The sequence below is a fragment of the Rhea americana genome, unplaced genomic scaffold (genome assembly GCF_003343005.1).
Source record: "Rhea americana isolate MKP2758 unplaced genomic scaffold, rheAme1 scaffold_328, whole genome shotgun sequence".
NCBI classification, from domain to species: Eukaryota; Metazoa; Chordata; class Aves; order Rheiformes; family Rheidae; genus Rhea; species Rhea americana.
In genome coordinates this window covers 459,554-473,723 of record NW_028186455.1, presented here as the reverse complement: position 1 = coordinate 473,723, position 14,170 = coordinate 459,554, and the positions used below count along the sequence as shown (strand labels likewise).

Genomic DNA, 14,170 nt, shown 5'->3' with positions numbered 1-14,170 from the left:
ACAGATTCTCTTCTCTTCCCAGCAGATTAATGACAAGCTGTTACTCTGTTTCCCATTGAAAGTGAGTAAAAACAGAAATGCTAGCTGTATTTCTCTTCCTCCCCCCCCCCCAAAAAAAAATCTAAACTTATATTAACTGAAATATTGACACACACACACAAAAACTGGTATAGTGCTTTTATGATGAAAAAAAAAATCACAGCGTACAGGCAAACAGAAGCAGCAACAATTAGCTCAGGCTCTTAAAGTGTTCTGGCATTGTTTTTCTAAATCTGAGGTCACTTTGCTACTTTTAATCAAGATGCATTTAAACAGATCTCGTGGTTAGTAAAAACAGCTGTAAATCATGGCAGAAAGGTGATTAAAAAGACACAAACTTTATGCTGGCCAGTGCAAGAACAAGGACACTTAATCGCCCATTTTGGTTTTTCATTTTCATTCTTATCTCCTACTCAATGCTAGTAGCTTAAGTCTTCCCTCAATGTGGGCTCTGATTCTCATCTCACTTTAATCTGTAATTTTATCTGCTAAACAGATACAAAGTATGACAACAGTTTAACACATATGCACATCAAGACTATACAAATTGAAAAATTATCTTTGGTAAAAATAAAGTAAAAAGCCCTAGTATCACAACCAATAATGCAGGTCTGCTGAGAAGCAGCAGCAACGGGTAAATTACCCATCTGTTAGAATAGATAAGTAAGCAACGCAGCATCTTCTGTTCACCACCCCTTCAACTAATTTCAGATATTTATTATTTGCCGATTTTTAGAGCTTGATAGAGAACTTACTTTCAACTGTAGTCTTTCAAGCATGACTAAAATTAAGAAAGGAAACCTATTTACAAGATACATTACTCTGGTCCCCTTTTCTCTCTCTTTTTTTTTTTTAAGGAAAAAAAAAACATTTTAAAAGAGAAGATGTACAAATGAGTCCTGGAGACTCTTCAGTGCTTTAAAGAGTCACAAATTTATACAGACAAACTACCTTAACAACAGGATAGAACATCAGTGACTGCAAGCATTGTATTCACGTATCAAGTGTGTACACACCATTTCTGTGCCTTATATGAGATAGTTATTAGCCAGTGTTACTGAAATGTAACTTTCTATTTCTTGTAAATGGGAAACCATTTTAAGAAGCCGAGCGCCTGATTTTCAGAAGTAGCTAGTACCCACTCCTACATCACCGTTTGTTATTTTTTCAAAAGTAAGCTAAAGGGCCAATCCATGTGACAATGATCAGAAGACTCTACCTCATAGCTACAATCCAAGAGATTATAGTTGGGGCTGTTCCCCTTCCCTTACAGGGCCACATATGCTTTTTATTAATAGAAATACTTCTCTCAAAGACTGCATACCTTTTAAAAGTAACCTCTTCCCAAATGGTCGATCATTTCCTCATCCTCAACCCAAGGGGCTGTATACACTATTTGAAAATAGGAGGTTACAGATTATAGGTTTGTCATCTAGGACAGTGAACACATTAAGATCACAATCTGCTTGTACGAATTTCAATAGATTTTGAATTTTAAATATTTGGATTGTCCATGTTAATAAACATTAAATGCAATTTCATCATCATACACTCAAAACAAAAGGTGTATCAGAAAACCCATTTATGTTAACAATGCCTTAAGTTTTAATACACAGACAATTCAGTTTTGCAGACATTCTCTGTGGGGCAGGGGGAACACAACAGACACACACAACTTCTTTCCAATATATCTAGCGATTTACACCTACGATGCCCTGCAGCATATCTATGGGCAATGGAAAGACGATGGTGGAGTTCTTTTCTGCAGCAATAGTGGTCAAGGTCTGCAAATAACGAAGCTGAAGAGCAGCAGGTGACTCTGTAATAACCATGGATGCCTCTTTCAGGGCCCTGGAAGCATTCATTTCACCCTCAGCTGCAATTACCTGTGAAATTAATGAAATAGAAGATATCTAGCACAGTGGTAGACTATTTATCTGATGATTCTATGATTAAGCCATAAATCAGAAATATCAGTCATTACTTTCATCAAGTGACTTCCCTTTTCTATACCCTTTCACTGGTTCTGCCTTTTCTCTCACTAAGATATAAGCTACTTCTATTTGCTTTCCAAAATTAAAAAGAGAGAGACAGAGAGAGCGCGAGCAAGTAACCAGACAACTCCTTGAAAATCTTGTTCTGCATTCCTATTGACCACAACCCAAACATGCTGAGAACTGTTATCCTTGATATCACTAAATGAAATTATTCATAGGGGGGTGGGGGGGGAACCACCCCCCCCCCCACATGATGAAGTTACCTTAGCTCTTGCCTCCCGGGCAGCTTCTGCTTCTGCAGCCATTGCTCTCTGCAGCTGGACAGGCAATTTCACATCCTTGATCTCCACGCGTTCCACCTTAATGCCCCAATCATCTGTTGCCTCATCAAGTGTGGCCTATTTACAGCAGTACAATTAAGTCAAACCATTCACCTAACTGCTATCAAATGTCCAAATTTGAAGAAGGACTAAACAAGTTACATAGAAAATCCAAGAATTATAAGGTAAGGGCTTAAGTACTTATACTATGCTTTTATAATTATCAAAGTATGACTGTTGTAGACTAACACTTTAAAACAGAGCTTGATTAGAAAGGGACTCCTTGGCATCATTGCCTTCAACAGCTGAGTACTGACTTAGTGATCCAGGAAAGCCTTCCTCTCATGTATGCCTCTTACCACACTGGTACATAATTGCTTTATTCACTGATGTTTATTATATAGAATGTCATCCCAATAGCTCTCGATAGCCTTCCCCCCCCCAAGCTCCATATCCCAACTTTTTTTTTTTTTTTTGAAGCTAAGTGATAAGCCATGTCCTGACCTGTAAGTTACCCATGGGATTGCTGCTTAACTGGTGATTCAGTGGATGGCTAAGGTAAGGTTCCTCATACCTGCATGCTGTGTGCAATTTCTTCACGATCAGAGAGAATCTGAGAAAGGTTTTTGGTCCCCAGAACATTCCTCAGAGTAGTCTGTGCTAGTAGGCGAGTAGCAGAGTCAGCATTTGTTATGTTTGCTACAGCAAGGGTGGCATTCTGGACTCTGTAATAAACCACTCCATCTACATTAACTGTAACAGAGTCCTTGGTCAAGATCTAGAAAGCAAAGAGGAAAAAACATAATTAAGCAGAATAATTATTGAATTTAATGATAGTGACATGCTTGTCTTACTGGGCACAGTCCTAATTTTATCAGAGTAAAGCAGCTGTCTTGGAGAAAAAAACATTATACATGTGTACATACATATGCACAGTCCCTCCAGTATAGTTCTGTCAAGGTAGGACTAAATATGGGGTTATAACTCTCTCTCATTACAAAATAAATTCCATTAGCATTGCCATAATATGTTATATATAACTCACTCCAAATTCACAGAGGGATTTTTAATTCATGCAAGTGACAAGAAAAAAACTTCAGAAATAATTTGCACCAAAATACACATGGTTTTTCATATGGGAAACTTTAATTTCATAATAACAGATTAGTGTATCATAATCAAGTAGCAAAAAAAGTAGTCTATTTCTGTGAGGTTTCTAATAATAAACATCTCAAGAGGCAAGTTGACTCTACAGGAATTCAAGAGGCATGCGTAATTAAAAACCAAGCTCCAAGAATGTTAATAAAAATTGAAAGGACTAACACTCCAAAAATTATTTTGTTTAAATGCAGAGATACGGGACCATTCTGTTTGAAGTGGGCTAAATCACACTCCCTAGTTAAAAACGCACAGTAGAAACACTGAAGAAAGACTCATTTGATGTTTTCTACAGAGGAAGAAGGCTAATAATATGAATACCATTGCAAACACAGGACACCTGAGATTCTCACTTCCATTTTAACTTCAGTCACAAGACTACTGATGACACAAGCTGCATCTGTCTGGGTGTGTCAGTTTATAAAACAAGAGCAAAACAGGCAACCTATTTAAAAAGCAAGTGAGGAAAGAAGTAGATTTCAGCTGCACTTCCAAAGAAATGCCACAGATGAGAGTTTCCCATATTGCAGGTGTCAATGTCACTGGAGGCAGTTCTCAGTTGCTATTTATTCTGTTAACAGGGGATTGAGCAGTGCCAGAGATTCTACCACAGTAATGGCTGTGCGCAAGTTGCTTTTTTGAATTGCAAAAGCTTTATAAACGGAATCTTGCTATGTAACACTATACTGCAGAAATTTCTACTCATTCCCCAGCTTGTGACTAATTAATGCCCTGAAATACTGGAATCTGGCAAGTACTTTCCCAATTTTGGAAGAACAGTGCTTGTAGGTATAGAATAAAAACATTTAATCCTTTCTTATTACTACAGGATATTACAGTTAGAAGCTTACTACAATCCACAGATAATTATATCCTGTACGACACAGCAACCCAAATCGAGCAAGAAGCACTCAGCTGCATGAATCCCTTTATAAAAAGGCAACATCTTAAGTTAAAAAGGGGGTAAAAAATTATGCAGATTTACTTTCATGACACTTGTTGAAAGATAAGGATTAGAAGAAGGTCCAGCTTGCTACTGAGATGCACTCTTTCCTCAATAGCTAGCTGAAAAGATTTCATGTTTTTTATATTGTTTTTTTATTGGTATGTAAAATAATAGAAACTATAACTGCTCATACAGCAATCTAGCCAGTATCCTTGCAAAACCCCTTTTTCTGCCTTGAGCCTCAACTGCTTATGTAATTTTTAAGTATTTCCCAAAGTGTGAAGTATACTACGGTTCATCAAGTTAAAAGCCTTAATACTGTACATACTCAGATATGGAAAAGCATGAAATGGCATTACTTAAAAAGTCATCTAAACTAATAACAAGCTTTAGCTATAATAAAAGATTTAAAAAAAAGCACAAAGAATACTTCTTGAAGTTTAGAGAAAGAGAAAGCCACTCACATGAGATATTCCAGAAAAGACTGGAAGGTTTCACTGACATATGACTTAGTTACTCACAAAAATTGGTTTTGCCAGCCAAGGTCTGGTAGAATTCAGCCGCCTGGGTATAAGCCCTCCTTGTGCGTTTAATTAGAAATATCTCTGTTCTGAGATATTGTCTTTCTACACGGTACTTCTGATTTAAACGTCACTATATTAATTGAATATATGGTAATTTTTCAGACAAGTTGCAGAGGAAATCCAACTTGTGGATGACCTCAGGGCTAAATTCCGTAAATCCCTTGAATCTAACTCTTGTATGTTAAGCAGAAGATGTGCTTGCAAAGATAAAGACAGATATTCTCGAAGGTTTAGAGGTAAAGTGACTGAAGAAAGAGGGTACACTAGAAAGTGCTATCAATAATATTTTTAACTTAAAAAAGATCATGGAAAGAGGTGTCCTAATCATATGTCAGAAGATTTTGCAAATAAGGTATTTAGAAAGAGAGAGGGATGTGAGCTACTTGACCTTCAAGACTTACTTGCTTTGTGCTTTCCCAATCTATTGGTTTGAGCAGAGTTTTCACAATAGTGTAAAGTAGAAATAATGTTATACAAATAAAAATATATTTTCGCTTTTGCCTATTGAAAAACAAGCATGCCTAAACCCATATGCATAACTTAATCAAGTCAAAAACTATAAAACAGATGAGTTCGTTCATGGTACACCAGCAGCTGCAATCACATTATATCTGCCAGCGATTAGGTTTCTACCAATTACCCTTTAGACTATACTATGACAGTTACCATTTGTCTCAATCTGCAGCTAATGATGAGCCATAAACTGACTGGCAAATATGACAGGAAACAGATGTACCAGACAGGTTGCATCAAGCGGCTTTGTCTTTTTGCACTAGATACATGGGGKATACAGTTACAGTCACTGGCACACAATTGTTCAAGAATTTATTTTTTTAGAAGGCTATTTGTTTTTTATTCTTTTGTTATCTGTTGAGTAGGCATTATTTAATTCAACTAGCTTAAGGCTGTTCAGAAACTCAGCTAAAAATTAGTTTCCAAGAAAAATAGATAGAAATATTGATAATCCTTTTTTGTATTTCTTTAGGACCTTCAAATGCTAAGACAAATGGTTTTAAATGGAGTACACCTTCATAATGTTCCAGCACACAGTGGGACACAGAAGCATCTACACTAAATCCATGTAAGCTGCAAGACAGTGGGCCACTAACCTGAGTGTCTATTAACAGCATTCAGCAATAATTTCATTCCATTATTTTAGCTAGTTTATATATCTAGATAAATTGACGTAAGAAAGATCACTGCTTCTTTTTCAGATTTCACAGAAACCATGACAGAATCAAGCATGAAGTCCAGCAATCTTGATTCCAAATCACTCCTATTTCAACTCTTAGACAGTATTAAAATATCTTATTTGTGCCTTAAAGGCCAGCATAATTTGTCTTCTTCCAGGGACCTTATCTTATATAATATAGGCTATATTCTTCACAATACACTGAACCTGTACAAATAGAGAGCAAGAAATCTACACAAAAACTACACGCTATCCAATCCTGAGAGGGGGGAAGTAAGAAAAACATTAAAAAAAAAAAATCTGCAAATGCTTTAAAAGATACAAAGGCAAGCTCAAACTTACTTCTTGGGGTGGAATATCAAAAGAGATGGTCCTCATATCCACTTTGATAAAGCTGTCTGTGCAGGGCAGGACAAAGAACAAACCTGTACAGGAAATCCATCCAAGAGGGGTGTGACAACGGGTAATTAAGATACACAAAACTTGCTACTGAAGTAAGCTTAAATCCAACTACTGTAGCTGTATAAGTCTCTGCTATAAGCTCAGCAGCATGTTTCTTAATGACTATCACACTCTAAGATTAAGACTCTTGCTTAGAAAGTGTTTTATTCAGGTCAAACTTATTTAGTGAGCTATAATATTTGAGGGAAAAATCAGAACTCTGTTACAGTTAATTTTGAAAATCAGCTCCTGCATTGTAACTTCTAGGGCCTATTTCCAGCAGGCAGAACTATCAACCTCTTCTTGTTCTGGTGTATCACTGTATTTCTTCAATATTACAGCAATGTGAAAACATTCCAAAAATCTTGAGGAAAATGATGGAAGAATTTACAGCTCTTTCAGTCACTTTGTGCAGCAGGAACCAACAGCTAAAAGTAACATTCTTTTGAACCTCATCAGAATTTAAGACACAATGGCAAATTTTCAAAAGAAATAGAAGATACTGTTTGATAGTTTTGAAGAACAGTGAGACTGTTAAAGCACTTGGGCTTTTACTGAAATACTAAGCTTCTTTTTAAAAATGGTACATTTGATGTTGTTTTTCCTTTCACATTCTGCATGCATTAACTAAGGAGATTTGGGCAAGATGCACAGATACTAGTTTACTATCCTCTCCACATAAAGTTCTCACCAGGAGTTACAAAATTCTTGAAAAGCCTATTAACTAGTCTAAATACAGTATCTTTACACAGCTATTATTTTGCCAATCACTTAATTAGATCAAGTATAAAGAACGCTGTACAGGACTTACCCGGTCCTTTTGCTCCCCCTTTTAAAATGCGTCCAAGTCTGAAGATGATGGCTCGCTCGTATTCCTTTATAATCTTTAAAAAGAGTCAGATATCATGCAGGGGTTTTCATATGCCCAAAAGCCATATTATGGATTCCAAACTACCTATATAACAGTCTAAAAAGTCTCAAGTCTCATGTGTAACATGCATTACATTTCATTTCTACATTGGATGCTTTTGAGAATTTTAGCCTAAACTCTACTGTCAAAAGCAAACAACAAAAGCAACAGTAATGAGAATTTTCTCAAAGAAATATTCTTTGGGCTGAGGCACCATCTACTAAGAGCAGAAGCAGGTTCATCTTGGCAGAACTGAACACTTAAAAACAGCCATCAGGAATGTCCTGGCAGCAAGATGACAAATTGCAGTGGAGGTGATCCAGTAGAGATTTTCCAGCTCCAGTTCTGATGTGTTATATTAGCTAAAACGAAGCAGGAGTTATTTCTTCCATTCTGGAAATGGGAAAATATCAAGCTCAAGGTGATTACAGACGACACTCTTCTAAGAATCTCTCACGCATACTTACGTATTTATATTACATACCTTGTATTTATACACACACCCCCTAAAAATCAGTCCTCCAAGACTATTAATTAGTTCTTGCAATTATTCTGATCTTCCAAACTAGTTTATATACTAATAAATACTATGTAGCAGTAAAGATGCCAGAATAAATATCATTATGACTAAAATAATAACACTCATTTTTGGTTTGAAGATAAATGCACTGAAATATTGGATTGCTATATATTATCTGAAACAGTCCAAGAAAGAACAGAATTAAATTCATTTGTGTTTAAAAAATAACATAGTGAACAGTAATAACCGCTAAGGAGCATCCTACATTGTTTAAGGTTTTAATCCAACTTCCTAGTGAGCAATTACCTTTATGCACATCCATATTGATACAGGAAATGTAATAACAGTAAAAAAAAATGAAATGACCACCAGGATCCATCCACACAAACCAAGGCCGGTATTAGAGTCATCTGGAAAAGAAAAGCAGAAATTAAGATTTTAAAACCAAGCACACCTGTTAGAAAAAGCAACTGCATTGGTATATTTAAGTTGAATATCCCTTGAAATAAGTCATTGTTAGGACTACCACTCTGGTCAAACTCACTAGGTTAGGTCAGAAGTCAAATTACAAGCCAAATTATGCTTTAATTTCCACTGAAGTCTCTGGAAGTTGCTGAAGGCAGAACGTGGTCCAAATAATATTCATGCAGAATTGAAGTATGCTCTTTTGTAGCTACGTCTGTAGCTCACAGGTTTAAACATGACTCAAATACTCCCATTTCCCAATTTTCTCCAGCAAAATGATCAATAAACAGGAGAAGAAATCCTGTTCTTTCTAAACACACTGTATAAAGAAGTCAGAGCAATGCTTAATAAATAATGAGCAAGATGGAAAAATACCCCATGGCCTATCAAAACTCTAGTGATAGTACACATTAAATTTCATTTCTGTTCTAACTGTCATAGAAACAAATCTGAGAAAAGTCATCTTTCCCAATCCTGCTTTATCTAGGAAGTAAGACAAAATACAGCACAAGATTAGCTGGCCCCGAAAATAAGGCCTCTGTAATAGGATCTCTATAATAATAATTTCTTTGAATGCTAGGAGCAAACAATAGTTTTCTGTCACTAAATGATATTTCTTACTTATACCAACTGAAGATATTTCCAGAATCAACAAAGCCCAAGAGCTAGTGGTTTCAAATACTAAAGAACTAAAGAAAGCAGAGTATCATGAGAAAATACAGACCTGCCATGAAGCATTCATAAAACAAAAGGAAGTTTCTTATCCTGACAGCTAAGGCTCCCAACAAGCTGCCAAGAGCCCACTGTCAAGCAGGGAACTTCCAGGTTGAAACAGCACTCACAGTTATCACATTCCTACTAGAGAGATTAGAACAGTGATACTGAAACCCATCTTTCTCACTCCATCCTTTAAACACACCTCAAAATGCCAGGAAGCATCTGCAAAGCTTAAGAGAACACAATTTTCACGTTTAGATGAAAGAATCTCTCTTTGATAACACTTCCTGATTTTGCTGAACTGCAAATGCACAGTCACTATCTTAACTTGATCAATATCACAAGTACTTAAAGGACAGGAGCCTTATTATCTAGGGAACTATGTTCAGTAACTTCTTTAAGATAGAAAATGCATTAAGGAATCCACAAGTTTCGGTTCCGCTTTACCTGGAGTTACTTAACGGTCTGTGTTCTACATTCACTATACATAAAGAGAATTGTAAGTCATTTATTATTTGTACAACCATATAGGCCAAAACAAGTCTTGGAGTCTCCACTCTAACAGTTATTGTAAGTAGATCCTCTTTTATAACAGGGCAAAATCTCAAATTTGAAAAAAATCCATTGATTTTAACAGCTCCAAACACATGAGGGAGCATTCTGGGGGGGCTGGGCACCCACAGCTGATTCCTGCAAGAGCATATATGCCTCGGTTAAAGAGGGAGACAAAAGTCACTAGACATTGCTAACCTTGAAAGCAAGAAATAGCATATACTTTGCAAATTTCCATCCAGAATATTTGACTAAAGTGGGGGAAAAAAAAAAAGTCAGTAAAAGGACTAGGAATGAATATTCCAACTTTCAGTCCTCTTCTCCACAGATGATGAGCCTTAGAGGGCCTAGCCTTTCAGTGAAGGCTGAACAGGGAGATAGAGGAGAACAGTAAGTTTTGACTCACACAGTATCTTGAGCTTCATAAAGTTTTTCAAGACATCCGAAGGACGTTGGCTATTTTTTCTGTAATTTTTATCCTTCACTATAATAACCCTCAAGGATGTGTCACATCATAGCATTTTAAAGTTTCTCTATGGAAAGTTAACTCAGGATATTGCCCCATAAACTTATTGCTACATAATGGAAATACCAAACATCCAGGTCTTCTGTTAAAGTCAAGGAAATGTAATACCTATACATATCAGTTTTAAGCAACTGCGAGGCTTTAAGCAATACCTGTAAATTCATTACTGAAGAGAACACATTCTTTTCATTTTACAAGATATTAATCCACCTAATATCATAAAAAGTATTCACAATCTATACAGAAAATGAAGAAAATTCTCCCTTTCGTTTTACTCTCCATGTGACATTTTTGATGATCAAACTCAAAAAAGGAAAATGCAATTTACTCCTCGCAAAGGGAGGGAAAAAAAAAGAAAGCAAAACTTCATTCATACAACAGATGCATGATCGCTAACAATAATTGCTAATACATATTTAAATATTAATATACTGTAAATATGCAGCTTCTGAAAAAAACAATGAGAAAAGGCATAAAACAATGGCTTCAAAAAGACACCATCAAAAACACAGATGTTACAAATATGCAGATTGCACTGCATTCGCACCATTCCTATTGCTATAGGAGCTGTTCCTGATTTTAGAGGCACTGTGACTTTCAGGGATAGGGCCTTAAAAATGTAATCAGTGATTGCATTACAGCAATTACTATTAATCATAAACCATTATTTATCATAGGAATCATGTAAATTAAGAAGTAACATCCTTTAATGAAAGTCAGTTGCATTCTAACTATTTATGTCACACGCACAGACCTTGAACTTACAGCAGGCTGTTGGTAAGCAAATAGGGGTAGCCTATTACAAATTCAAAAATGCAAAAATCCTTGAGCAACTTCAAGCTTTCAGCACAGTACCACAATCACTTCTTCACCATTCCTGCTTAAGTTGTAACATCTCCTGTAATATTTTGAAATTCATTTATTTTTAAAAGAAAATTCCACTAGTATTTCCTAGTTTATTTCCTTCCTTTATAGGAAACAATGCTTGGTTTCATTACAAGATGGATTTCCTACGTTTAATTCCTCCAACAACTCAGTCATCCTCTGTGGCATCACGACTGCCATACGTACATGCAGAGATGGCAAAACAATATGACTTTGGATCACTTGACATTAACAGACAAAGAGGATCCTTTCAGGTCTGGAAATCCAGTGTTCAAAAAATTTTCTAACTAGAACAGAGAACTTTTACTCTTACTAGAATAAAAACAATGGGAAAAAAAACACATCCTAGAATTCAGTTAACTAGAAGTCAACTTAGTTACAAAATAAGGGTACAGATTTACCCAACACTACCATGTAGACATTCAAAGTTCCATGGAATTTGTTTTTATTTACATATAATGTTTAGTTTCCTTAAGAGGCTTTAAGGTTTCAAAGATATTTTTAGAAGAATTTAGGGAATTGCAAAATATGTCATTCTACCATGACCTAGTAGATGAAAATGGGCAAGAACTGTTTCAAGTCTCAAGCAATTCACAGATTTCATCTTTTCTCTTTGAAACAATGTTGATTTTAGGACTGACTGAGCAGATACACGCATAACAACTGGCTGTCAGAATAGTATGCTAAAGGCAGCATATGTGGAATTAAATCAAAATTTTCTTGTAACACAGTGAAACACTTTGAATTAAAAAAAAAAAAAACACTGATTCTGAACATGTGCATTTGAAGTAGCCATACCAACAAAGGAAGATGAGTAATAAAAAGCAGCCTAGAAAAATCAAAATTATTTGAATAAGTAGTATTAATATTTCTAATACTTATTAGAGTAAATACAAATGCTTAATAACTTCTCTTAGCTATTTTAGCTATCAGTGACAGCTAGGTTTTCAAAGCAACTCTTTACATAATTACACCTTGCAACCTGTCTGTAAAGTAAGCTGTGGCAGCAATTCTCTGTGCTGCAGATGGTGATGGGGCACCAACAGCATAAAGTCCATTTTTTAACTAGTAGTATCTCTGGCTTCTCAACTTCAGTTATCTCTAGCTTGATTTTCCTAAAGTGCTAAATACTGTCATATACTCTAAAACTTAAATTCATCCACTCCCCATTTTTCTCATCCTCTAGCAATATTCTTGCTCTTTTCTATCAACACATTCACAACTCACATCTGGAACTTAATCAGAGAAAATTTTATTTGTGGAGAGTCTGCAATAAATTCCATCTTTAGGAAATAAACCACAAGCAGAGAGAACATCAAAAACATTTTAACTGAATTAGCCTTGGACATCTTTAAGGCTGACTGCAACAGTTGCTGTTATTTTATCAGAAATTATCACTTAGCTCATTCAACAGCATTAACAATTCATAATAAAGAGTGCTGGGGGCCAAGATAAAACAGGAAGTTACCTTATTACCGCTTTGAGAGTGGCATATCCTTTATTCACAATTTGTTTTTTCCTAGGCTAGATTAGACAATCTGAATTAATACTTCAATGCCAATAGCAAGAATATGCTCCTCCTAGGAGCTGCAATGAGAAAGAACCTTTCTCCACCACCATGCATAACCCACCAGATTTAAAACAAAACAGGTATCAGATATTAGCCTGGACTGAATACAAGGCTGACAGTAACAGGGAAGGATCTCCACTTTCATAATACTAGCTCCAATCCAGGACAGTTAGAGAATGATGCAATTATATGACAGTTATTCAACCGTTTGCCAATTAGTACAGGATGTTACTTTTGATGAGAACTCAATGTTTCTTCAGAATATCTCGGACCATTTCACATGGGAGATGTCCAAAGTTATTATGTCTGATTAATTAAATTATGTCTAATGCCTGTTTAGGGTGAAGATACTTTATTATGACAAAAATAATTGCCAAGCAGCTTTAGCTGCCAAAAGGACACAAATCACACAATAACTACAGAAAAAGCAGGATCAGTAGCATGTAAATTAAACAGCTTGCAAAGTCACAGATAAGGAAGTTAGGATGAGAGTGACCACTGCAAGATATTAATAACTAACATACTTACAGAATGAAACGTAGATCCTTTCCAAATATACCAGAACTAAGCATGTGCCACTAGGCATGCGGCCCAAACAGATCTGCTGATATTTATACAACTCAGATTACCCTTTGTAGATAAAGCAATCTTACATACACATTTCCTTCTCCAGTTCCAACTGTCAAAATGCAAAATAAATCGTTGCTTTTCCACAGTATTTCTCAATACCACATATTTTTTAAAAAGTTACAACTTCAAGTGATGACTGAAGCTTAAACTATGAATTTACATTATTTTAACACACCTATGTGAAACTTCTCAGCTGATACTACATTCACCCTATTAACCAAAAAGCCAACAAACGCTAGACTGACTTCTGCCCAGCATAATGACTGCTACAGGTCTAAGAAGTAAACGCTAACTACAGCTTCACTACACAACTTGAGAAAACACAATAATAGAATCTTTTCCTCCAGTCACATCTATCGAACATTTTGCTCAAGTCAAAGGCGCTACTGGTGTAAACAATCAGCCCTCACACCGCGGTCCTGCTTACAGATCCTGCTCCTCCGGGGTTGCTTCTGTTGACTAGGCTCCTAATTATTTGTTTAGTTTTACATCATAGTGACCCATCTGAGTCACTGCACAAGAGAGAACAAAACGAACAAAAAAATAATCCCAAAGTTACACAAGCACAACAAATTTACCGTGCTGCTCTCACACTTTCTATTCCAGCTAGAACAGGAAACTGCAGTGCTATTAGGCAACAGCGGAAAGTTTCGGTTCTTCAACCACCTGTCTGACTTGGCCCCGCTTTTCCAGCCCGGCGTCGGGCTTCCTCTGGCCC

At 36.2% G+C, this 14,170-nt stretch overlaps 1 protein-coding gene across 2 annotated transcripts in view; it reads right to left on the bottom strand.

The window, feature by feature from the left end:
* Window positions 1–162: 162 nt before the first annotated feature.
* STOM (stomatin) overlaps window positions 163–14,170 on the bottom strand; it is a 14,326-nt gene continuing 318 nt past the window's right edge. The window contains exons 1-7 of one of the 2 annotated variants that reach the window (XM_085310835.1): window positions 14,031–14,152; window positions 8,414–8,517; window positions 7,489–7,561; window positions 6,579–6,661; window positions 2,931–3,134; window positions 2,300–2,434; window positions 163–1,925 (exon numbers count right to left, since the gene is read on the bottom strand). In XM_085310835.1, the coding sequence (XP_085166961.1) occupies window positions 1,731–1,925; window positions 2,300–2,434; window positions 2,931–3,134; window positions 6,579–6,661; window positions 7,489–7,561; window positions 8,414–8,425 (702 nt within the window). In that variant the 5' untranslated portion in view covers window positions 8,426–8,517; window positions 14,031–14,152 and the 3' untranslated portion in view covers window positions 163–1,730. Of the gene's footprint in view, window positions 1,926–2,299; window positions 2,435–2,930; window positions 3,135–6,578; window positions 6,662–7,488; window positions 7,562–8,413; window positions 8,518–14,030; window positions 14,153–14,170 lie in introns of those variants that run through there. The other variant, XM_085310834.1, reaches the window with a different exon arrangement.